General features: G+C 43.5%; 1 protein-coding gene and 1 long non-coding RNA gene across 10 annotated transcripts in view; one reads left to right on the top strand and one right to left on the bottom strand.

Annotated features, from left to right (window-relative positions):
• LOC309476155 (natural killer cell receptor 2B4-like) overlaps window positions 1-26,052 on the bottom strand; it is a 60,097-nt gene extending 34,045 nt beyond the window's left edge. For all 6 annotated transcript variants that reach the window (XR_014197941.1, XR_014197942.1, XR_014197943.1 and 3 more), the window contains exon 1: window positions 25,880-26,052. Coding sequence is in view for 3 of the 6 variants with exons in the window: in XM_082139378.1 (XP_081995504.1) it covers window positions 25,880-25,931 (52 nt within the window). In the remaining 3 variants the exon portion in view is untranslated. The remainder of the gene's footprint in view (window positions 1-25,879) is intronic.
• Window positions 10,792-12,365, top strand: LOC309475080. 4 transcript variants are annotated; one of them, XR_014197501.1, is made up of 6 exons: window positions 10,792-10,989; window positions 11,101-11,206; window positions 11,306-11,374; window positions 11,457-11,529; window positions 12,085-12,175; window positions 12,268-12,365. It is a non-coding gene; the product is annotated as an uncharacterized lncRNA (long non-coding RNA). The 4 variants fall into 4 exon arrangements; XR_014197502.1 differs by having other exon boundaries at window positions 11,302-11,374; XR_014197503.1 differs by lacking the exon at window positions 10,792-10,989 and having other exon boundaries at window positions 11,005-11,206; window positions 11,302-11,374.
• Window positions 26,053-26,527: the final 475 nt, after the last annotated feature.

Genomic DNA, 26,527 nt, shown 5'->3' with positions numbered 1-26,527 from the left:
AGGACGGCGACACAGATCACTGGCCACAAGAACATCCAGGCACAGGAACAGTTTCTTTCCACAGGCCATTTCCCTTCTGAACACTTAACATGCCCCCCAAGGCATATGCCTGCAAGTGCAATACTCCCACTGTCTAGTGCAATATTCTCTTAACTCAGGTGATATTTATATTTATATTATTCATACTACTCAAAATACTGTAAATATGTTCATAATCTGTAACATGCACTAGACTCCCACTGTCTAGTGTAATATTCTTTAACTCAGGTGATATTTATATTTATATTATTCATACTTCTCAAAATACTGTAAATATGTTCATAATCTGTAAATGTTTATTCAGACTAAACCCAACTGTGACCCCTTTTTTTTTTTTTTTTACTTTTTATACTATTTTTATTTTTTTTATTTTTTTTTTAAATATATTTTATTCTTAGAATTTGTATTACTATGTTTCTTGTTGTATTTGTATTTGTATATGTGCACTGGAAGCTTCAGTACCAAGAAAAATTCCTTGTGGGTGCAAGCACACTTGGCAATAAAGCTCTTTCTGATTCTGATTCTGATTCTGATTCTGATTAGACAGTGGCAACACGGAACACAAATGTAGAGGGACTGCTTAAATCGGATCTGCAGGTTTTTTTCTATTCAGAAGTTGGACGTTTTGCGCGAATATTATAGTTAAAGCAAAGAAGGAAATATAGAGGTGAGTAAAGTTGTTAATATGTTGTATTTGTATTAAATGCATTACAGAAGTGTAACGTTAGATCAGCTAATCTTAACCTGGCCGTTTGTTAGTTTGTGGCAGTTTGAAAAAGGATCAAATTATGATCAACAAACTCATGTGCTGAGTATTTTTACTTAAACAGGGATGCAAACAGCGCGCTTTTCTGCGCCTCTTTTTCACGTCAGTTTGGGTGACTTGGGTCTGAGAGGGTCTGATTATAATTTCACAAAGTCATCTGAAGCCATTTCATAGCTTAACGTGAGGGACAGTCTATTTACATCATTAAATTAAAGTTTATGGAAACTCGTTTTCCCTCATCTGTCAATCATTCTCCATTCAGTATTCAAACAGCGCGCGCGCCTCCGGTTACAGCAGGATGCACGGTACAACTCTCTCCAATATGATATATTCACATTATAATGCTTGATCTGTAGATAAAAGGCTGTGGATTTGCATACAATGACTTTATTTTGTGTATTTGTATTTTATGTTTGTTGCTGTTTTAAAACGACTCGCTACCGTGTGCCTGTTCACACCACAAGGACTATGAATCGGCATCAAACGCACAATAACTGGAATTTAAAACTTCACTATGTGAAGGAACAAATTATCAATAAACTGTTGGACAGATATAGGCTACACTAGGCTACGTTCACACTGCAGGCTGAAACGACCCAATTCCGATTTTTTTTGCCCCTATGCGACCTGTATCTGATCTTTTCATGACAGTCTGAACGACACAGATCCGATCTTTTCAAATGCGACCCAGGCCACTTGGGTATGTGGTCCCAAATCCGATACATATCCGATCTTTTGAAATGCGACTTCAGTCTGAACGACCAGGTCGCATGTATCCGATCCGCACGTCATTGATACGCGAAAAACGTCATAATTCTGCGTTGAAGTAGTCGTCGGTTTGATAACGGACTGCATATTCATCGAGCCGAGTTAAATCTGCCGAACGGGTCGACCTCGACGAGCCCGTTAATAAAAAAATAAATAAAAAAAAGCCCACGGCCATTATACGTTATGTTAACTTATTTGTGCTGAATCTGATATTAGATAGGTCAGCGGCTGCTGTCTGGCTCTTGTGTAACGGTCGCTGCGCGCGCTCGTGTGTGTGTGTGTGTGAGAGAATCACAGTTAAAGTTTAGCTACTTCCGCAAACAAGTTACGTCGTTGACCGTTGAGTACTCTTCTGCGCATGCGGGTTAACTTCTGGGTCATTTTACGTTCACACAGGAGATCGTCTCCGGTTACTATCGTAACCTCGGTTCCCTGAGAGGCGGGAACGAGACATTACGTCACTGACGTATATGGGAACTCCCTTCCTTCTCCGTTTTCACTGAAATCTTATAGGCTAACGCCAGCTGGAGACAGCTGGCCAATTGACGCGAAACATGCAAATGCTGACTGGACCGCGGGCAGTATAAATAGCATGGGCGCGACAATTACGTCAGAATCAAGACTGAACGCTAGCACAGCTGATCAAACGGCGAGCACGGCGGCTGACGTAATGTCTCGTTCCCGCCTCTCAGGGAACCGAGGTTACGATAGTAACCGGAGACGTTCCCTTTCAAGGCGGTCACTTCGACATTACGTCACTGACGTATATGGGAACTGTATAGAATCCCGCCGTGAGCGCAGTGAAGATAAGCCCAGAACGGGGTCAAGCTACACTCCCACGAGAGACAACAGTTCTAAGCCAGCAGCGCCGCTAGGAGCACTCGAAACTGATAGGCGAAACTAGACCAAGAACGTCTGCTCCGACCTTACCAAGTTGCATATCCAATGCAATGAAGCGAAGACTGCACTGGAGAGGGCAGCACAACACCATAAGCACTCGAGCACAAGAGTTAACACAGTGTCGACGGCAATAGCGGTGACAGCTGCATAACCTTATAGCCATACACAGAGTTAACAGGAATTGAAAACTACTGCGTAATGCGGAAACAGCTATGTAACATTATAGTCATAACACAGAGTTAGCAGCAATGGTAACTCTGCATAATGCAGACTACTGCACAGCTGGTGGTAACAGTTCATGAGTACATTAATAAAACTCACCGAACCCACGACGCTATAGGCAGTGCATCAAACTTGAAACCCTGGCGAACGTGTTCTGAGAAGACAGCCAGCATACCTAAATCCCATAGGCATAGCCAACATTGAAAGCGTCGAATTCAGTGAGAAGTCTCAGTATAAACAGCACGTCCCTAGTACCATCCATCAAGCACACAAACAGCTGGTTAGACTGCTGCCTAGTGATCCACGTACATCCGCAAAGCCCTTACAGGGCTTCATGCGAGGCTGACGGCTCAGCAGATAAGGTGGGCAGGGATCAATCTGTGCTCTGAACGGTGTAAGCGACTTCGGAACGCAGCTTGGTATCGGACGGAGAGTGACGCTGCAGTCACCAGGTCCGAGACAATGCAACAGCATTCGCTTAGAATGAGCGTAGGTCTCCAACGTGCTTCACTGGGGCGAGAGCAGGTGAATTAAGGCCATCTCAAGAGAGCTCCCAACACTTGATAGTGTAAGTGTCTTGCTCAACTATGGACCCAGCAGCGGACACACAAGAAGGTTTCACAGCTTGGGGATGATAGGCTAGTAAGGGGGTCACGAGGAACTGACACTCCCTTGTAGAACATAGCCAATGTTCTAAGCCGATGCACAGAAGTGCAAACCAACACATAACTGAATGTACATAAACACAGTGCTAGTGGCCGTAGCGACAACAACTGTGAATATACGCAGTTAGATAATATCCCCATAATAGCATAGCACCTCAGTAAGTACACAAACACAGTCGTAGCCGTAGCTACAACTGTGAGTAAACGAGTTAACACACAATAGCCAGTTGCACTGAAGGAAACGGGGCAACATAACAGCGTAGCCCATGTACGTAACAGCATCGGTCGCTGTAGCGCGTCCATGTATGAACATAAACGCAGCGTAAGTCGCCGTAGCGACAGAAACTGTGTAGAGACAGAACTGAGATGTACAGTTAGATCAGGATGGCTAGCTGCAACAAGGAAATGGGGCAGCATTACCGCATAACACATCCGTGTACGTACCTACATCCAGAAACTGTGAACATGCACGGTTAGATTAGGATAGCTAGTTTTGCACTGAAGGAAACAGGGCAACAAATAGCAAAAACACGTCCTTGTACGTACATAAGTGCAGTGTAGTCGCCGTAGCGACAGAACTGTGAATATGCACAGTAGATAGGATAGCTGGTTGTTGCACTGAAGGATAGAGGGCAACATAACAGCATAACACATCAGTGTGCACATTTTAAACATCTGTGTGTATAATGCAGCGCAAGTCGCTGAAGCGACCGAAACTGCATGAATATGCTCAGTTCAAACACAGTGGTCAGTTACGTTGAAGGGCAACATAACAGCATAACGCTTCAGTGTGTACACAGATGCAGCGCAAGTCGCCGTAGCGACGACTGAGACTATGCATAAGCATAGTTACATTTTGTGTACAAAAACCACAGCGTCAGAGGCATAGCGACATCGACTGTGAATACGTAGTTATCAGAATAGCCGGTTGCACTGAGGATACAGGGCAATATATAACGGCATAAATCATAGACACGTATATCAATGTACATAACACAGCGTCAGTGGCATCGCACAACAACTGTGAATACACAGTAATCAGAGTAGCCAGTTGCACTGAAGGATACAGGGCAATATATAGCGGCGTAATCGTAACACATATCAGTGCGTAGTGTGTGCACAGCGTCAGTTGCATCGCACGACAACTGTGAATACGCACTGCGTAGTAATCAGAATAGCCATTTGCACTGAATGACACAGGGCAATATATAATGGCATAAATCATTACACATAACAGAGTACGTAACACAGCGTCAGTTGCATCGCACAACAACTGTGAATACGTAGTAATCAGAATAGCCATTTGCACTGAAGGATACAGGGCAATATACAACGGCAAAATTCATACACATAACAGTGTGTAGTGTGTACGTAAACACAGCGTCAGTTGCGTCGCACGACAACTGTGAATACGTACTGCGTAGTAATCAGAATAGCCATTTGCACTGAAGGATACAGGGCAATATACAACGGCAAAATTCATACACATATCAGTGTGTAGTGTGTACGTAAACACAGCGTCAGTTGCATCGCACGACAACTGTGAATACGCACTGCGTAGTAATCAGAATAGCCATTTGCACTGAATGACACAGGGCAATATATAATGGCATAAATCATTACACATAACAGAGTGCGGAGTGTACGTAACACAGCGTCAGTTGCATCGCGCAACAACTGTGAATACGTAGTAATCAGAATAGCCATTTGCACTGAAGGAACAGGGCAATATACAACGGCAAAATTCATACACATAACAGTGTGTAGTGTGTACGTAAACACAGCGTCAGTTGCGTCGCACGACAACTGTGAATACGTACTGCGTAGTAATCAGAATAGCCATTTGCACTGAAGGATACAGGGCAATATACAACGGCAAAATTCATACACATATCGGTGTGTAGTGTGTACGTAACACAGCGCAAGTTGCGTCGCGCAGCAACTGTGAATACGTACTGCGTAGTAATCAGAATAGCCATTTGCACTGAAAATACAGGGCAATATAAGTGGCATAAATCATACACATAACAGTGTGTAGTGTGTACGTAACGCAGCGTCAGTTGCATCGCGCAACAACTGTGAATACGTAGTAATCAGAATAGCCAGTTGCATTGCAGGAAACAGGGCAATATCGTGGCATAAGCATAATACACACAATCAGGTACATAAACACAGCGTCAGTGGCATCGCACAACAACTGTGAATACGTGGTAATCAGAATAGCCATTTGCACTGAAGGAAACAGGGCAATATAACGGCACAAATCATAGCACATATCAGTGTGCAGTGTGTACATAAACACAGCGTCAGTGGCGTAGCGACAACAACTGTGAATACGTAGTTAAATCAGAATGGCCATTTGCACTGAAGGATACAGGGCAATATAACGGCACAAATCATAGCACATATCAGTGTGCAGTGTGCACATAAACACAGCGTCAGTGGCGTAGCGACAACAACTGTGAATACGTAGTTAAATCAGAATGGCCAGTTGCACTGAAGGATACAGGGCAATATAACGGCACAAATCATAGCACATATCAGTGTGCAGTGTGCACATAAACACAGCGTCAGTGGCGTAGCGACAACAACTGTGAATACGTAGTTAAATCAGAATGGCCAGTTGCACTGAAGGATACAGGGCAGCCTGACAACATAAGCTGTAAGCACATCAATGTTACGTAGGCCCAGCGTCAACAGCATAAGCGGTAACGACTGCGCAACCCCGTAGTCAAGACTGACTAGAAGGGGTAAACACTCACCGAATTGCGGTTGTGCACTTTTGTCAGATTGGGGCGTCAAGAGACTCCTAGCATCCGCACTTTGCGCCTTTTAGACACGGAGCCATGGCCTTTACCTCATCCCTCTAGACGCGCGTCTTTGCGCATGACTATCCATAGGACGTCGTGGAAGACGGAGTCTTTCTTGAAGTAGCCTGGCTGAGATACCGGGCTAAGTATCCTCCACAGAGCCTATCGCGTCGAGTCCTTCTAGCGAGCACGCGAAAAGGACCGGAGTGGCGACGGGCAGCGCTAACTCGTCTTTGGGCAGGAGAGGGCCCACCAGCGGCCTGCTGGCGGCAGTGGGCCTCATCCCCGCTGATGCCCGGGTTTAATCCCCTGAGGGCGCGCACTGTCCGGCACATTGCCTGTCGTCCGCGAGTGTGGCCTCGGTTGATCCTTGTTAGGGTAGAGCGAGTCAATAGGACCCGCACATATCTGGCATGTAGCAGCCATCGGATGCGGGGAGGAAACATGGTGAGTAACCTCTATTGCAACTTCCACGATGACTTCAGATAAGACTTCTAGCGTGAAGAAAGAGATTCTGACGTAATTGTCGCGCCCATGCTATTTATACTGCCCGCGGTCCAGTCAGCATTTGCATGTTTCGCGTCAATTGGCCAGCTGTCTCCAGCTGGCGTTAGCCTATAAGATTTCAGTGAAAACGGAGAAGGAAGGGAGTTCCCATATACGTCAGTGACGTAATGTCGAAGTGACCGCCTTGAAAGGGAACACAAAAGGTCGCATTTAATTGGAAATGTGAACGGCCTTGCAAAAAAATCTAATTTTTTCAAAAAATCGGAATTGAGCATTAAGCCCTGCAGTGTGAACGTAGCCGATTTGTGCGCGCGACATTTCTTCGCTTTGTGCCGTGAACTTTTAAATGCGCACTTGTGCAGCGCTGCACACTGTGACTCCATGTTGCTTTGAGCACATCATTCTGCACCCGCGATGCGCATACGCGCTTTGTGCGCTCTGTTTTGAAGCGTTTCATATTATCATGGTTTTTCCTATATTTTTTATACCTAGCCTGCACAATACATTTAAAATAAGCGTAATTTAATTGTATATTATACTGTATGCACTAAAGCTGGTGAAAACCTATCTCAGGTCCACAATGTCAGATGACAGATTAAGCAATTTAGGTGTTCGTATTGAGTCAAGGAGGGCAAAGGCCTTAAATCTAGATGAATTTGCTGATCTTTTTTCAAAAAAACACAAAAATCGTAGAATACAGTTAATGTGACTGATTCTGAATATGTAATGCAAATCTAAAAAATATAATGCAAATGCAAATACATTGTTGAATGATTGTTAACATGGTATTTTGCCTGTTAATGCCTATAGTGCAGTGCAGAAAATGATATGACAACAATAAGGTCTAAATGTAACTGGCCCCTCTAACAGTACAACTGGCCCCAGCTTGGCCCCCCCCAGTTGAAATGGTCTAGAACCGCCACTGCGCTAAGGCAAAGTGACATAGCCTACTATACAGTAAGTTGTATCTACAGTGAAGAGTGAGATAGTGAGCAACTCTAAAAACGTACACATGTGGAGGGAGATCACTCGATGGTGAATATAAAGGAGAGCACAGTTGAATGACTTGAATTGAAATCAAATATGGGACGACTTCTGTCCATGGTCATGTGCACACTAGCCTAACCAGACATCTGCAACTTTTACACTATCCAGACTGCACTCTACTTGTCCCTGACAGCTGCTGAAAAAGGTTTGAATCAACGATGAATCTGTTTTGACTGCTAAATTCTGCGTTATGTTCTGCAATGTGTACTTCCGAGGGTTAAGTTAAAGTCATCGGTTCATTTCTTGATTGCCGTTTTGACAGTGTCCACCTGGACATTTTAGTCATATTGGCGAATTATTGCCCTGTTTTGATCTGTTTTCCAGGAAAATTTATTTATTTTTTATTTTATTTTATAATCGTTATTTTTTAAGGAGATACAAATTGTGTTTATCAACCTTAAATGACATGGTAATGACATTATATCACATTATTTTGGCAGTAAATTTTTGGGCGGTTTTTTCTTGTAGTGGGCGGGTTTTGGTGAGCTTTTGGGCTGGAAAACACCGTCCCAATCTGGCAACACTGCTCTCGTGGTGTTTTTATTGCTTTCAGGTGAGTTTAGTTTCTTAAATCACACGAATAATACACACAAGTGTGCTTGACATTTATCTTATTTGTAATTGACACGCTTCTGTTGAATTTTTACTTAGGTTATAGAAATGCTTTATTGTCTTCGAAAAAAAATCCGTTAGCATCTCAACCGTTTTCAGAAAAGGTAACGTAGGCTAACTAGCTTGAGCTTTTGTTTATGAAAGTTTGGGGTTTTAATCACATCTTATGTAGATTAGATGTTTTTAATAGTTTTGTTAAGGGTTTTGCTTGGAAGTGAGCTAATTTATTTAACATAAACGTATGTATTATTTAACAGAAACATATGTGCTGTTAATCGGTGACGTCACTTACATGAAGCGCTAAAATTGGCTGAAACTAGCTCAATGGTAAACAAATATTGATAAACAAATGATCTGTGATTTCAGCAGCAACAAAATAACAACAGAGGGGAAGCTCTACTATTGCAACATTGCTGAAGAAAGCTGCTGCCAGAGAAAGACACAGGTAAACTGAGAAAGCCCATTAAATAACTTTAAATCCATTTTCTCACAATGTTTTTCACCTAACGTTATATCACCATGCGTCTGTTTTCTTATTTATTTTATTTGTTTAATTTATTTTAAGAAGGTTTTGACATCCAAACGTAAGTGACACTGTTGGAGCAATATGAATAAGTAAGGGACCGTTCGGTATTTATGGAAGGGGCCACCGGAGGAAAATAGGGGAGGGTCATGTCTTTTTATTCTTTGTTGAGGGGAGGGTCATCCAATTTTTTTTAGTCTAGGGGGAGGGTCACCCAACTTTTATATTCATGAAAACAGCAACATTTCAAAGTGGCTTGTTTGGTGCTATTTTTTTCCATTTAGATCGATGTTGATCTCGCGTTATCAGCCCCCCTTCGATATCAGATGGGTCTGACCCAACAAAAATCCAGTTTGGCGCTGTTTGACAGTGCGCGCGCACTTCAGTTCGCGCTTAGAAAAAGTGCATCATGTCAGAACAGAATGCCAATGAAATGTTTACCCGGCAAAGCTTTAAAGCACGAGCAAATAATGAACTTTTGTTATTGCGAATAAGTGCACAGTGTCCTGTGAGTGTAACTCTACCGCTGCATTAACATGTTGTGAACGTAGGCCTACGTCGAGTTTTACAGTATTGGGACTGAGGCGCATACTACCATATTTTAGTTTCCATTCTTATTTTGTTTCCACGATGTGTAAGATGTAGGGCTACCACATCTTTAAATTACTATTAGATTTATTTAAGTTAACATAAATACGTAGACCTACACCACAAAAACTAGTTGAGGATAAATTCGTTAAACTTGGGCGATTCCAGTGTTATGGACGTGACATTTGCAGTCAATACGTGAAATATAAATTCTCAGAAAATGCATTTAATACCAATATTTTGAAACGTCTGAAAGGAGTCAAGACATTTGAAAAATATCAGTCTACACATGCGTTTTATATTTAATATGAGGGAAATACACATGTGACGTGACACAAAAAATCTTTAACTTTTAGGTGGCAAAATATTTTTTAGTAATTCTATAAATTACACTGTGCAAACCAAAAGATATATACCCACCGGATGAATAAAGATCGGCCTCCACAGAACATAACATATTATTTTTTTATTTTTTTTCGTGGTCGCATTTATGTTAAAAAACAAAACAAAACAATGTTACGGGCATGACAGTTCTCCATTACGGACATGACTGCTCTGAAAGCGACTTTAAAAATTTCACAGAGACCTCAAACAGAAAGCACAAAGCCTTTCTTTAAAGTGAATTTCGTTTTTTTATTAATTGTATCTTAATTTGAATCAATGTTTTATCTGGATTTAAATAGCCTAAGAAGTAAATATAGTAGAAAATAGATAGCCTAATCATGACACGGAGGCGCGGGCGAGTGAACTGGACTCTTGTCTCATAAATGAACCGAAACTCAGCGTAGGGTAGCCTATGCTACTTGCCTCACAGACCTGAGAAATATATAGAAAGCTTGAAATGTCTACTTTTAAACAGAACAATTCAAAATGAAGGAAAACAGACTGCTTTCTGCTTATGAAATGTGCATTTCTCTCTGGCGCGTTCTGAGAAGATCGCGACGCATCGTCGACTTCATCTTTGCAGTCGACACAGAAAACACGTGTTTATTAATAAACAATTAAAATGTCTCCTTGCTATATTTGACATATTCATAATAATTACTTTTGCCGGTTCTTTGTGACAGCTTTTAGATGCTTTGTTGGCAGCGCCACCCACATGTTGAACGAGTCACACCGCATCAGCACCAAAAACATGATTTTTTTCAAATCTAAAATCAAAAATCGTGATACGAACCGAATCGTAGGTTTGGTCTATCGTTACAGCCATAGTAAGATGAGAAAGCAAGAGTTTATGGTTTTAAAAAACAAACAAACAATGGCTACACTGTAACGGATTTCTGTAATTTGAACTATTTTACTGTAATATGTACAGTAAGATACTGTAAAATATGTATACAGTATGTTACTGTAAACCGCAAAGGATTATGGGAAAATATAGGGTCACTACTGTAATTCTTCACTACTGTAAATCAATTTACAGTAGTGAACTTGCCCGCGAAAAACTGACCAATGGCAAGAGGGATTTCTTTTCAAGTGTTTTTTTGAGGGGTGAAGTGGCAGTTAATGCACGGACAAAAGATCATGTAACTCACCAAAAAGGTTGGTATATAATTTCTATTTTATGTAAAATAAACATTTTCAAATGTTTTTACTTATGTTAACAGCAAACTAACATGATGTATCGTTTTGTTTTCGTCTGAATGGTTTTAGTGTCTTTTTTTCCTGACTGTCGTCAGAATGTTTTTTTTGGTGCCTTTATTACTGTCTTTTTTCCTGACTGTCGGCCGGGTCGCTGTCACGGTGATAATATTAACTGGTGAGTAAGTTAAGTTCACCTATATTAGCCGAAATATCTTTAGTTAAAACTATAAAAAATAATGGTTGTGTGTTCCTCTGCCTCTTTAACGCAAGTTAGCTCATCAGGCGGGCGGAGTCGACGGTAACGTTAACCGAGCTAACAGCGAACTCAACGTGAAATACTGAGGTAAAGTGAGATAGACGAAACCCTTGTTAAAGTGCGGGTTTTAAACAATATTTTCACGTAGGCCTATATGATTTATTTTCAGGTTTGTGATCTGGATAATGCCATCTGCAACGATGGAGTGTGTTGGAGCCTTTTCATTGTGATAACATCAACTGGTATGTAACGTTATGGTCACCTTCACCTAAATTAGCCGAAGTAAACTTATTAAACAGAGAAGCATAATAACTTTGGTATGTTCTGTCTCCTCTTTCACAACTTTTTGGCAGATGTACAGCGTAAATACTGAGTAAAACTTAGTTAAAGGGATAACGTAGTAACGTTACACCTTAAACAGAAAATTATGTATGTCATCATTTACTCGCCCACAACGTGTTCTAAACTTGCATGAAGTTCTTTCGTCTGAACATTTATGTAAAATAAGATATTATTAAGATATAAAATAAGATATTTTGAATAATGTTGGTAAATAGTGGCTGGTCCGCATGGACTTCTATAATAGAAAAAATACTTTGGATGTCAATGGGGACCAGTAACTGTTTGGTTGCTCATGTTCTTTAAAATATCTTCTTTTGTATACAGCACATTAAATAATTTAATGGAAGTTATGAACAAGTTGAGGGTGAGTAAATGGTGACAGAATTTACAATTTTGAGTAAACTAACCCTTTATCCAACACCATTGTTAATTTCATCTTTTGTTTTATTTTCAAGTTTGTGGTCTGAATTATGTCGTCTGAAATGTCGGAGGTGTATTTTGGAGTCTTTTTTGTGATTGCCTTCGTAATGGTGATAACATCTACAGGTGAGTAAGATGACATCAACTAAATTAGCTGAAGTATGCATTAGTTAAGCAGGCAAACATGTTCTTTTCTGTTCTTTATTTTGAATTTGCAGCGGCCATTCCCTCCGGACTGTACATCACTGCTGACGCTCTCCACTAATACACAGAACGGGTTGACGTTGGAGGAGGAAGAGGAGAAGGAGGAGGAAAGGGTTAGCAAAATACCTATAGGTTAGGGGTGGAAATTGGCAAAAATTTGATGATTCGATAGTATTGCGATATTTGGGCCACAATTCAATATTATTGCGCTTCCTAACATTGCGATACAGCAAGTATTGCGATTCGATTCTGCGATAGATTGCGATTCATGTCCCCCATATTATTCAAAGACATTACAAAAAATAAGACTGCTCAACTCACTACAAATGTCACATTAAATCTGTGAACATCTTCTACACATTTACTGGAGGCTAGTGCAAAAACTTTGTCCTTGAACATTCAGGACACAGGACCTTATTACAGAACGTAATTATATGAACGCGTCACCACCACATTAGCACCAAAAACATGGAGATTTTATTTTAGAGAATAATTACACAACCTATTCGATATACTATAATTCTATAATTAAATAAACTAATCGAATATCCAAAAATTGTGACTCATCCCTGCATTTAATACCTTGTTTTTTTCCCAAAATCTTCACTTACGTCTCGATTTTCGAAGGGGATTATAAACGTTTCTTCCTTGGTTCGCTTTTATTTAGGCCTATTACATTCACATTCTTTACTGTGGTAAAGTAGAAAAACGTTGTAGGACAGATAGCCTACATTTTTACTTGCACGTCAGATTCATTTCAACACAGTTTTTGCTTGTTATTAGACATGTATGGCGCGTCAAGTTTATTTGATTTTTAGTTTCGCTCTCTTTGGCAGCGCAATTTCAAACATAGCTTAAATGTCTTGCCCTTGTGGAAGATTAAATTCACTTTTCATACCTTTTACAACAAGTAGAAAACATGAAGATATCAGAAAATAGATCGATGGTCTCTTTCCTCCTCGTGTCATCCCTCTCAAAGCACAGAGCGGTATGGCTTCATGTGGAATCACGTGTCTTTGTGTGGAAGTATTAAACGAAAGTTTTTTTTTTTTTTTATATATAGATTTAACTTTTCTATTATGTAAGTTTCTAATATTTACTGATATGTATTTGAATGCTTTACAGGCTTTGTGTTGCTTCTTTGACGGAATTGCTCAAATAAAGACTTTTTTGCTCGAATAAACTACATTTTTTTATTTCAATTTTCATAATAACCCCCCAACCACTGCAGGTAGTTGGTCCATTACCACCGCAGTGGTAAAAAAAACTGCCACCGTCACAGCCTTATAACCTATATTGGAATACTTTGCGCTACTGTATCAATATAATTGCGTGCGCAAAATATCGCGACACTGAACAGAATCGATTTTTCCCCCACCACTACTGTAGGTGGATTCAGAATCAGATGTAGTGCTTTTATTAACGCCAAAGTACATGCAGCATCAAGTTTGAGGGTTAGGGAAAATTCTGCCAACACCGGTCTGAAAAAATTATATATTTTTTCCCTGCTTGTGTTTGCAGGTTCATTCTGAGAGTCAACCCTGATGGCACCAAACACCAAAGGCACAGATCAGATGGAAATCTGGAAAGGTCCAAAGAAAAGCATCAGCCTGAAACCCTCAGTGTTTCTCATCAGAGAGGTTGTCAACTTTGACTGGCAAAATTACTGAAATGTAACAACACAACACTGACTTTGACTGTATTTTATTGTTTTAAGGCCTGTTTTGCTTTTCAGTGTGTGTACGTTTTTGCCATGCTACAGATATAAATGGTCACCAGGAGATTAATTCTATGGACTTTGGAGATGTTGCCTTTTTTTTTCTTCAGCTAGTGGCTCCTAAAGGTCAAGATTTGTAATTTGTACTTCTAAAACAAAATGTTCAACGATTAAAAATAATATTATAAGGACAAATGTTTGTGAGTTATTGTGATTTTTTGGGGGGTGGGGTAAACATAAATTAAAAAAAGAAAATTTAAATGAAAAAACAAACAAAAAACAATACTAATACTGTAAATGAAAATACGGTAATAATACTGTAAATGCAAGTACAGTAAATGATACAGTATACTGTAAGTGAAAATACAGTAATAATACTGTAAATGCAATTACAGTAAATGGTACAGTATACTGTAAGTGAAAATACAGTAATACTGTAAAACATTTTACAGTAACTTACTGGCATCCAGCTGCCAGTAAGTTACTGTAAAATTTACAGCAACCTCTTTACAGTGTATCTGAACATCTTTGCCAAGCGCAGTACAGAAGTAGGCTAATCAAATTATCGGGGAGGGTCATGCCTTTTTTCACATCATTTTGGAGGGTCTCAAACTTGGAGAACTCAACTATATCTCAACTTATTCTAACCCTACCAGTCCACTAATACTCTACTAACACAAATGAGAGTTTACTTTACACACTCTGACTCTCACAAGCGAGTTAGTGGACATGCAGGTGCAACACTACTATAGTCAGCAGCACATGACTTAAAAAAAGTTTTAAGTATTACATAAAAAAAAAAAGGCGTAATTGACAAAAATTGTAATTCTGAATTAAGTAATAATTATGACAAAAAGTCGAAATTATGACTTAAAAAGTTGAAATTTAAATTATGCGCCATAATTATGAGATGAAAAATTTAAATTATTACATACTAAATTGAAATTATGATAAAGTAAATATTCCATAGTGAAATTTTCTGAATTCAATATAATTGTATTTGTTAAAATGATTCAGTACTGAAACAGCATTTATGAGTTTTTACATATCTTCCTCTTGTTTCTGCAGTTCGTGTAGGCCTCTAAGACTATGAATGACTAAAAATGATTATTGATGAACTTGAATAACTTGAATTTTGTTGGCAATATAAAAAAATTGTCTTCCCATACCGGGAGTCGAACCCGGGCAGCCTGGGTGAAAACCAGGAATCCTAACCGCTAGACCATATGAGAGGCGTTGATACTACCCCCGGCAAATTTGAAAAGGCTGCACTGCACGGTACAATATAATGCTGGATCATACTAATGCCGAGCCACAGGAGAAGGAATCCTCGTGGCCAAAAAGCAAAAATGTAATTTATCGGGATGTAAATAAATATCGGGATAGCTTCTCCCAGGTGGAAAGAGCTAATGAAGGAGAAAGACTTTGAAAGGGAAGTTGTCTGCTTTCTTCTCGACGGGTGAGTCAAAGTTACGGTCTAAATTACAAGCTTTTTTTCATTGCTTGCTTGTGTAAATCATTATATAGGCAGCATAACAGTAGAACATGTACAATTAAACTCGATGAAGTGCTATTGGAAGACATGTTGTCATTGATTCTTGACACATAACGGCAGTTGCAAAAAAGCGAGGCGCTAGAGAGCACTTTTTGTTTAAATGCAGAATACAATTTCACCGCTAGATGGGAGAAATTCTTTTGGGAGAACTAACTTGTAGTAGGGTCTTTAACAAAAAACAAACAAAAAAAAACCCCTCCACAATTGAGGAGGTCAAAGGGGATGCTTCCTGCTATAGCTCTACCCAAAGTCTGTTCATGCGGCCACCAGACAGATTTTAAACACCGGATTTAAACTTCTACATATATTTTGAGTAGATAACCGATAGTATATTCTCAGTAAAGGGTTTCACCTTGTGTGTTTCCACACTGATTAAGGATAGTTCGGGAGATACAAGTAAAAATTATCTTATACGTGTAATAGATCATAGCTACCAGTAAGATCATGCTTTGAATCAAGACGAGTCAAATTAAATATTCGCTCAAGACAAACTTTACTTATCACACATCGCGTTTCTGAAATTGTGTGGTGATTTTCCAAATGATACAAACTTAGTCTAAATAAGAGCAACGTGGAGTCCTCGGATTTCTTAAAAACAACATAACAACAACAAAAACATTGTGACAAACTTTGACAACATGTTTCATGTTGTATGGACAAAAATACTGTTTGAAATATTTTTGTATAAATAAGATCTAAGCATAATTTTTGCTTTTATTTAAATCTAAAGTTTTTGAACAGACGCTGTTTAGTAAAAAAAAAAAAAAGTCTTCTAAGAAGATAAATAGAAGATATGATTTTAATAAAACTTTAAAGATTTGATTTAAACAGTCTTTTAATTTTTAAATATCTAATTTATAAGGTTATGCTTTTAAATGAATTTAGTATAACACTCTGGATGTACTCTGGAACGCAGACTAGATTTACTGTGACATTGTGTGACATTAAATGGTTTCAGTAGATTTTTAGTAAGATATTATTTGTGTGAAATATAAAACATGATTAGGGCAACTCTCTTTTTCTCACTTTCACTGTTACCTCAGGAATGTGGAGGGGATCATGTCAGAGGACGCGCGCAAACACAAACACACACACACACACACACTACTCTGGCTGGTGAGGCATTCAGGAAAAACAGTCTTTTTCTTCTCACTTTTCCAAAGGGGCACACAATGTGCTGGAATGCGGAGGAGATGCTGACACATATCCTAACAGAGCCTTCAAACTTTCTGTCATACCCACATGATCTAGGGTTAAAAAGGTTAAATGGCAAAAGCTTCTGTCAAAATCATATGATCTAGGGCTAAAAAGGTTCAAATAGGGCAAAAGCTTCTGTCAAACCCACATGATCAAAGCAAGGTCAATAGGGCAAACCATAACAACATATGCCGGATAGACACCGGAAGGTCAACCTGTCAAAACACATGATCGAAGGGATAGGAAGGGGCAATAGGTCAAAACTAACTGTCAAAACCACATGATCGACGGATAGGAAGGGTCATAGGTCAATCCATAACAATAGTGACCGGAAGGGCAACTGGAAGGTCAACCGGAAGGTCAATGACAACCGGAAGCCATCAATCATTTTGACACTTGCCGTAGGGTTATAACTACTACTGTAACCTACTGGCCTATACATGGATTTCTCGGCGACGTCATCACTGCTTGCGCACGCAACCAGGAGGCAGAAAAGACCCGCGGTCTTCGTACCAGAGTAAAGGGTTTAGGCTAGTAGCATAGTGGTGGTGTTGTCGCTAAGTCAAAATGCTAATTATCATGTTAGACTAAGTTAGTAATGTAACAGCCAATGTTAGCAGTGCAGCATCTATAGAGCCCGAATTTGCTTTTATATAATTTAACCTTGTTTACGTTACTTTACGACCTGCAACATTTCATGACTGCACACATATAACGTGGCGATTATATTAAAAAAAACTTACTCTCAGCAATGGTGAGATCTTGCCGGATCCCTACGCAATACATGACGATCTTTGGATTGTGGATGACAAGAAGTGGCCAGCAATTGTATGGCCTGATATATATAAATATCTTATTCGAAATCCATGTATAGCCTACTGTTCAAAAGTTTGGGGTTGGTAAGATTTTTATGTTTTTGAAAGCAGTCTCTTGTGCTCAAAAATACTGTAAAACGTACTCGGTTACTAACGTAACCTCGGTTCTCTCTAGAAGAGGGAACGAGTACTGCGTAAGATATCTTACGCTAGGGGAAAATCCTTTTTCCGCGAGATATTGAAGCCAAAAATTATCCTTAATTTTGTAATAATGCAAAACGCGTTGCGGCAGCATGCAGACATAGGCGAGACAGCTCGCGCGCCTATTGGCTGCTCTGCGGCAACTGCAGCAGCCTATCGAGCGAGGCCTGGCGTGACGCCAGACCCAATCAGGGCACTTCGCGCCCGCTGCGTCACGTCCCGCCGAAATGGCCGTGGTCTAGGCCTATAAATACCGCTCGCAGGCAGCTATTATCTGATTTTTCATCCTTCAAGCGAAGCACACACATCGCTGGAGCCGGAGAAGAAGCCGCGCCGTCTGAGAGAGAGCACCTTCAGCGGGACGAGTCACTGAAGTCGCTGGCCGCGCCGCCTTCCTGCCTTCCTGCTGCGCTTTCCGGCGCTTATATCCTTCCCTTTATTACACTGTACTTTTGTGTGTGTGTGTCGCCGCCGCGACACACATTCTAAAAGAGCTAGCGTCTTTTTAAAGATGCCTTCCTGCGGCTCGTGCAGAGCCACACTCAGCGACGGGGACCGCCACGTGGTTTGCGTTTCCTGCCTGGGTGAGGAACATGCAGTTCTCGCGCTCGCTGACGGCGGCTGCCCTCACTGCGAGCTGATGGCAATGGCGACTCTGAGGACTCGCCTTCTTCACCGAGACTGCTCCCCCGCCCGCCGCGGCGTCGCGCCGTAAAAAGCGCCGTGCCCAGCGGGCCCCGGAACCCTCCCTCAGCCGCCAAAGCTCGCCGGTTCGCCCGCTTGCTTCCCCGGCTTCGTCAGCCTCGCTTCCTGACGGACAGCGGCCGCCGTCTGCCGCCGCTTCCGTTGACATCGTGGATGAGGAAGCCCTGCTGGGAGAGGATGATTCCTGCTCTATCCTGGCGTCAGGCAGTGAGGATTGGGCGGGCTCTGAGGACCCCGCGCCCCCTGCCCGCACGTCGTCAGGCAAGAGAGCGTCCATCGAGACGGAGCTCATGCGAGTACTCGCACAGGCCGCGGCGAGCCTCGGCCTCGAGTGGTCTTCGCCTGAGCAGCCCGCTCACAACCGGCTGGATGGATTTTTCCTGCCTGGGGAGCGCGCTTCGCCTGCGTCCAGACCGGCGCCTTTTCTTCCTGAGTTACACGAAGAAGTCGCCAAGTCCTGGAACGCCCCCTATTCGGCTAGAGTGCGTCCTGCTGTCTCTTTGGCATTCTCCGCTGTTGACGATGCCAAGAACAAAGGATACCTTTCGCTGCCGCCGGTCGAAGAGGCGATAGCGGCCCACTTATGCCCGCCCTCTGCTGGACGGCGTGCTAAGTCGGCTCTACCCTCTAAAGCTTGCCGCACGACGTCAAGCCTGCTCCGCCGCGCTTTCTCCGCCGCCGGGCAAGCTGCGTCAGCGCTGCACACCATGGCAACGCTTCAGATCTTCCAGGCCGATCTCCTCCGTAAGCTGGATGAGGAAGGACCTGACGCGATCTGCGTGCCGGACTTAAGGAGTGCCACGGACCTCGCTCTCCGTGCTACTAAGTCTGCAGCGCAAGCCATTGGACGGAATATGGCCTCTCTCACCGTGACTGAGAGACATCTTTGGCTGACGCTCTCGGAAATGGCCGAGTCTGAGCGCACCACGTTCCTCGACGCCCCGCTTTCCGCTACAGGCCTCTTTGGATCCTCCGTCAAGGATTTCGCGGAGAGAGAAGCACTTCCTCCCGAAGCGCTCCAGCTCTGCAGCAGGCCGTGCGAAACCGTCTGCTCAGAGCTCACAGCCACAGCCACCGTCCACTGCCTCCACTTCACAGCGCCGCCAGGCCCGAAGCGCGAGACCGCGCTCCCGCTCATCCGGTCGCCGCCCCGCTGTACGTGGCTCGCGACCTAGGATTACGGTGAAGCCCGAGGCCCCGAAGTCGTCCTAGCACAGCTAGGAAAACGACGGTGTTTAAGTCCCGCTGCGGCCAGACTCACACCAAAGCTATTCGCTCGTCCAGTTCCAGCAAATGTGACTGTTCCATTGTTTTCTGCAGCCAACAAGTCGGTTCTGTCACCCGCTTGCCTGCACACAAATGCCGTTTTCACGGCTACCCAGATAAATCCCCAAAAGAGTGTATTTTCTGGTGTCCCGGCCACGGCCGATGGTGTTTCATGTGTAGTAAGAATGCCCACTGCCCAGTGCCCATCCCTACACACAAGCACAGCCTGTCACACAGGGCTCGCGCACATAAAACCGACTCAGATCGGTTGCGCTTCAAACATGGTGAATGTGCCCACTACCCAGTGCCCACTAACACCGCGTTATGCATGTCTCACGGTTTCTGTAAAAACGAAACCAACGTGCACTCGCTTCACGCAAGCGAACGATGCTTTCGGTGTGATAAATGTGCCCGCTGTCCCGCGCCCACATCCACACATAGACATGACAGTTCCCACGGGAACCGCCCAGCCCTCCCCCTCGCGGCTGACCACCGCAGAGGAGTCGAGCGCGGGCAATCTGCCCGCTGTTATCAGCGCGCCCCATGCCTCAAATGTCACGAGCGCGATGCTTGTGTTGCAGCACGCCGAAGCTTCTCCATCGCTGAGCGAGCGGAGCGCGCTTCGTATTCAACCCCTAGCTATCCATGCAGACGCATGGGCAAAGCTGCCCGGGGTTTCGAAGTGGGTGCTGAACATTATAAAAAGAGGCTATTCGCTGCAGTTTCGCCGACGCCCTCGCCGCTATGTGGCGCGCGTCGAGACCACGGTAAAAACAGAAGTAGCACATTTACTTCGAGCCGAAGTGGCGAAACTATTGAGCAAAGGGGCCATAGAGCCTCTCTCTCAAGTTCAGAGCGAGGGGGGCTATACAGCAGATACTTCCTGGTACCGAAAAAAGACGGGGGTCTCAGACCCATACTAGATCTAAGGCAACTGAACAAAGTGCTTGTGAAGCGACAGTTCAGGATGCTCACGACCAGACAAATCCTTGTGCAGATTCGCCAAGGAGATTGGTTTGTGTCAATAGATCTGAAAGACGCGTATTTTCAAATACAGATAGCGTCACGTCACAGGCGATATTTGAGATTCGCCTTCGAGGGCCAGGCATATCAGTACACAGTCCTGCCATTCGGTTTGTCCCTGGCACCCCGTACATTTACGAAGTGCATGGACGCGGCGCTCGCACCCCTCAGAATGAGAGGCATACGAGTGCTGAACTATTTGGACGATTGGCTGATTCTAGCGCAATCTCGCGCAGTGCTCATAGAACACACGACCATTTTACTCGATCACCTCGAGGATTTGGGTCTCAGTGTCAATTGGGCAAAGAGCTCTCTGTTACCCAGTCAGAAGATATCTTTCCTGGGCACAGAATTGGACTCGCTGTCCATGATAGCGCGACTATCACCACAGCGAGCGGTAGACATTCAACGCACAGCGAACGCTTTTCGCTGCGGCGCGTCTGTCCCGCTCAAGAGATTTCAGAAGATGCTAGGTCTCATGGCCTCAGCATCGTCAGTGCTCCAGCTGGGCCTGCTCCGCATGCGCCCGCTGCAGTTTTGGCTGAAAGCGCGAGTCCCACGCAGAGCGTGGGCATCCGGTTCGCTTCGCCTCAGGGTCAATCAGAAGTGCGTCACAGCCCTGAAACCTTGGAGAGCGAACGACTGGTACCAATTAGGTGTAAGCCTGGGGACTTCCTCGAGGGTGAAAGTGGTGTCCACGGACGCGTCCACCTCGGGATGGGGAGCGCTGCTCAAGGGCAGACCGTTCTTCGGCCAGTGGTCGGAACGGGAGAAGCTCCTGCACATAAACTGCCTCGAAATGCTGGCAGTAGACAACGCGCTGACGCGTTTTTGTCCCCAGATAAAAGGACGCCACGTCTTGGTCCGTTCGGACAACATGTCTGTGGTGTCCTACATAAATCGCCAGGGCGGCCTCAGGTCCAAGAACCTGTACAGGCTGGCAGAACGCCTCCTGGTATGGGCTCAGTGCAACCTGCGCTCGCTCAGAGCAGCGCACGTGCCAGGGCTCCTGAACATAGGACCGGACAGACTGTCCAGGAACAATGTTCCGGCAGGCGAGTGGTCTCTACACCCACAGACAGTCCAACTGCTGTGGAAGAAATTCGGCAGAGCGGAAGTAGACCTGTTTGCGTCTCAAGAAAACGCTCACTGTCAGGAATTTTTCTCAAAGAGCAGGAGCGCGCTGGCCCATGTGTGGCCCCGCCGCCCGCTCTATGCTTTTCCCCCCGTCTCTCTCCTGCCTCAGGTGATAGAACGGATCAGGGAAGAAGGATGCTCAGTACTGCTGGTGGCACCGTTCTGGAAAAACCAACCTTGGTTCCCAGTCGTGATGCAGTTAGCGAGTACTGCCCCGTGGCCAGTACCAGTGAGGAGAGACCTCCTCTCACAGGCCCACGGTTCGATCTGGCATCCTCACCCGGAACTGTGGTCCCTTCATGTCTGGGCCATCAACGGGTACATGTTGGATTAACACGAGTATTAAACACGATCACGCAGGCTAGAGCTCCGTCTACGAGACGACTCTATTCCTCGAAATGGTCAGTGTTTTCGGGCTGGTGCACAGCCCGTGGTGTGTCACCCACAGACTGTGGTGTGGCGGAGGTGCTTTTCTTCCTACAAGAGCTGTTGGATGGGGGCAGGGCCCCCTCCACGCTCAAAGTTTATGTGGCGGCTATAGCAGCGTTCTCAGAAACAACGCTTGGTCAGTCAATAGGAAGGAACGATTTAGTCATCCGCTTCCTTAGAGGGGCTAAGAGACTGAATCCTCCCAGACCTCCCTCAGTCCCCGTATGGGACCTTTCTACGGTTCTGGAAGCCATGAAAGGTGCGCCATTTGAGCCTTTACAGTCAATCGATTTGAAACACCTGTCTTTCAAGACGGTGTTTTTGCTGGCTCTCGCTTCGGTGAAGCGCATAGGGGATCTGCACGCGCTCTCTGTGAGCGCGGCGTGCATGGAGTTTGGGCCTAATGACTCAAAAGTTATACTCAAACCTAAGCACGGTTATGTTCCGAAATCCCTCAACACACCGTTTAGGGCGCAGGTTATCTCCCTGTCAGCCCTACCGGTCCCTGATGAGGAAAGAGACGCGAGCCTCCTCTGCCCAGTCAGGGCATTACGAGCTTATGTGTCTCGCTCGTCTGGTTTCAGACAGACGGAGCAGCTCTTTGTTTCGTTTAGCGGACGTTCTAAGGGACTAGCCGCGTCGAAACAGAGCCTATCCAGATGGATAGTTGATGCTATAGCGCTGGCATACGCCTCCAAGGGCATGCAGTGCCCGTTGGGTGTCAGAGCGCACTCCACGAGAGGCATGGCCTCTTCGTGGGCCTGGTCAAGTGGGATTGCTTTGCAAGATATTTGTATGGCGGCAGGCTGGGCCTCCCCGTCTACATTTATAAGGTTTTATAACCTAGAGGTTCCCGCCCTGCAGGCCAGGCTGCTGTCGGTCTAAGTTTACCAGTATTGTCTGACCTGATGCTATCAGCTCAGAATGCTGCGTCTACTGAGCACAGCTCAATGTTCGACAGTAAAAAAAGTAGCAGCACGAGATGTGCCTGGGCAAACTGTGTAAGACCCACATTCCCCCATCAGTTCAGGCCGTACCCCGCCCTGTCTGTATGATGAAATTCGCGTCTCAGCGACGCTACCATATGTGGAAGAGTGCGGCTTCGCCCCTCCCTCTTCCTGGACTCCCTGTGAGTTCCCTGAGTGATTGTGCACTATATGTACCCCGGGCTTTCGCCCTTGGGTCTTTGGTGTCAGATCTCAGCATGCACGGCGTTTTGCATTGGGTCCCCTAGCGTAAGATATCTTACGCAGTACGAGAGACCTCTCGTAAGAGAACGTACTCGGTTACTAACGTAACCTCGGTTCTCTCTAGAAGAGGGAACGAGTACTGCGTATCTTGCCGTGCATGCACACGCTCTGGTTGCTTCGATGATGAAAAACCAGATAATAGCTGCCTGCGAGCGGTATTTATAGGCCTAGACCACGCCCATTTCGGCGGGACGTGACGCAGCGGGCGCGAAGTGCCCTGATTGGATCTGGCGTCACGCCAGGCCTCGCTCGATAGGCTGCTGCAGTTGCCGCAGAGCAGCCAATAGGCGCGCGAGCTGTCTCGCCTATGTCTGCATGCTGCCGCAACGCGTTTTGCATTATTACAAAATTAAGGATAATTTTTGGCTTCAATATCTCGCGGAAAAAGGATTTTCCCCTAGCGTAAGATATCTTACGCAGTACGAGAGACCTCTCGTAAGAGAACAGGAATATTATGAAATATTATTGGAACATACATTTTAAAATGCATTCAAAAAGAAAAAGTGTAATTTATCAAAGCTGAATTTTCAGCATCATTACTCCAGTCTTCAGTGTCACATGATCCTTCAGAAATCATTCTAATATGATGATTTGATGCTCAAGAAACATTTCTGATAATTATCAATGTTGAAAACAGTTATGCAGCTTCTTATTTTTGTGACATATTTTATTTAGGATTCTTTGATGAATAGAAAATTCAAAAGAACAGCATTTATTTTAATGTTTTCTTGTAGTATACTACACACTTGGTATACTAAATGTCAAATTTGCGATCTAAATAGCTGTTTGAAAAAATAAACGTATTTTTTTCACAGTTCATAACTGGTTGAGCAGTTAAACTCTAGTATGTGCTCATGACAGCACATAATCCATCGTCAAATCTTTGATTTACAGTAAAGTAACGTTATATGTGTGCAGTCATGAAATGTTGCAGGTCGTAAAGTAACGTAAACAAGGTTAACTTATATAAAAGCAAATTCGGGCTCTATAGATGCTGCACTGCTAACATTGGCTATTACATTACTAACTTAGTCTAAGATAATTCATACATGCATCACAGTATGTCCGGATTTTGATTCGTAAACAGTTGGACATTTTACATAGCCTAATGTTATATTAATATGAAACACAAACAAACAGATCCAACTCTGAAATTGCAGTTTATTATTGAGTCAACAAAAAATTACAAACAATGCGAAATCTACGTTAATTACAATGTTCTTTTATTCTTTTATTACAGAACTCGGCATAACATAGCGTTTTTTTGCCTCCTGGATGCGCGCGCATCCGGTATTGTTTGTATACAAGAAACCCGTGTATATGCTTCCTATGCATGACCACATTAATATTAATTTATAATTATAAATATATATATTATTAAAATAATAAATATAAATATATATAATATATAATATATAATTTATCTGTTTTTGTTTGCAAAATAACGTCCCCCGACCCTTTAAAGAACTCCACATCATGACCGTCTCCGAACGTTCCCGGAACGTTACTAGGCGACGTCTTTGACACCAGTGGGGACGTTCTGAGAACGTCCTGGAAACATTACATTTCCAAATAAAACATGGTCCCCTAAACGTCCCGAGAACGTCCCGAATGTTCCGTGAAGGTCCGCAAAATAACGTCCTCCGACCCTTTAAAGAACTCCACATCATGACCGTCTCAGAACGTTCCCGGAACGTTACTAGGCGACGTCCTTGACACCAGTGGGGACGTTCTGAGAACGTCCTGGGAACGTAACATTTCTAGCTGGGTAGGGCCTACCTTATGGGGGGTCCCGGATCCCCCCAGCCCCCCCTCAATTCGAGCACTGAACACACACACACACAAAACCATTCAGATTTTTTTTTAATAAATAGCTTAATCAGATAATAGGCTAAATACAGATTGCCTACAAAACAAAAACAAAAACAAAAAAAACGCCGAATCGCTCTCTAGCGCCCGCAGCTGGATTAAAACGCTTTGATGGACACGGTCTAACTTCTGATCTGTCCAAACATGATCCCAGAGAAATAAAACAAAATCGTGAAAACATAAGAAACAATATCTCAGATAACTATAATGCAGAGCTCACGGAAACTCCCAATATTTCAGAGATGGTTTTAATGGGTTAAAAAGAGATTAAACAATCACATGTGTGCAAAATGACAGACTTCACATCAGCCAAATATTGATTAATTTTTCAGCATATTTATCAATGTAGGCTATATGGCACTGACATTAACATTAATTTAAATCATCATATGTGTGTGTAATAATCAGTAGCCTACCATATTAAAAAACAAAATAACGGAAGCCATAAAAGGCGTAACTTACCGGACAGACTCCACGAAAACAAACAGAAGACAATCGGGTGAAACATTTTCATCAGCAGTTCAAGTCTTCAGTTCTGATAAGACGACAACAATGCAATGTTACAATAATGGGTTTCGTCATAAAACAACATGAAGCAGAGTGCTCAGTCTGAGGTTAATGCACCTCTGCAGTCAGTGTATACACCGCACGTGGTTTTTGACACGGACGAAGCGGCATTTTTTCATGACACATGGGGGGCGGCACGAGCGTTTAAAACAACAACAACAACCTATCTATCATTTCACTGTGTGGGGAATGGGCTTTATGCACAGCTGCACTACTTCCTGAACTTGATTAATCCAGGTGGTCAGGCACACCTGGATTAATCAGTTTGTCCAATAATGTCAGTCAGGAAACAGAGGACCTGCCTGAAGTTCAGGAAGTAGTGCAGCTGTGCATAAAGCCCATTAGCAAATTGGCACCCCCTGCAGCTGCACCACCTGGTGGTCAAAGAGTGTAAAACAAGCAGATTACAGATGACCTGGGGCAGTGGTTCTCAACCCGCGGCCCGTCACAAATGCTGATGCGGCCCATGATGCTGGCCACGTAAGAAAAAAAAAAAAAAAGAAAAAAAAATTTTTTTTTTAATAACTTATAGTTTTACAATTC

The sequence above is a fragment of the Leuciscus leuciscus genome, assembly GCF_965113295.1.
Source record: "Leuciscus leuciscus genome assembly, chromosome: 15".
In the NCBI taxonomy this organism is placed as follows: Eukaryota; Metazoa; Chordata; class Actinopteri; order Cypriniformes; family Leuciscidae; genus Leuciscus; species Leuciscus leuciscus.
The sequence above is the reverse complement of the archived record's forward strand: the minus strand, read 5'-3'. Positions and strand labels throughout refer to the sequence as shown.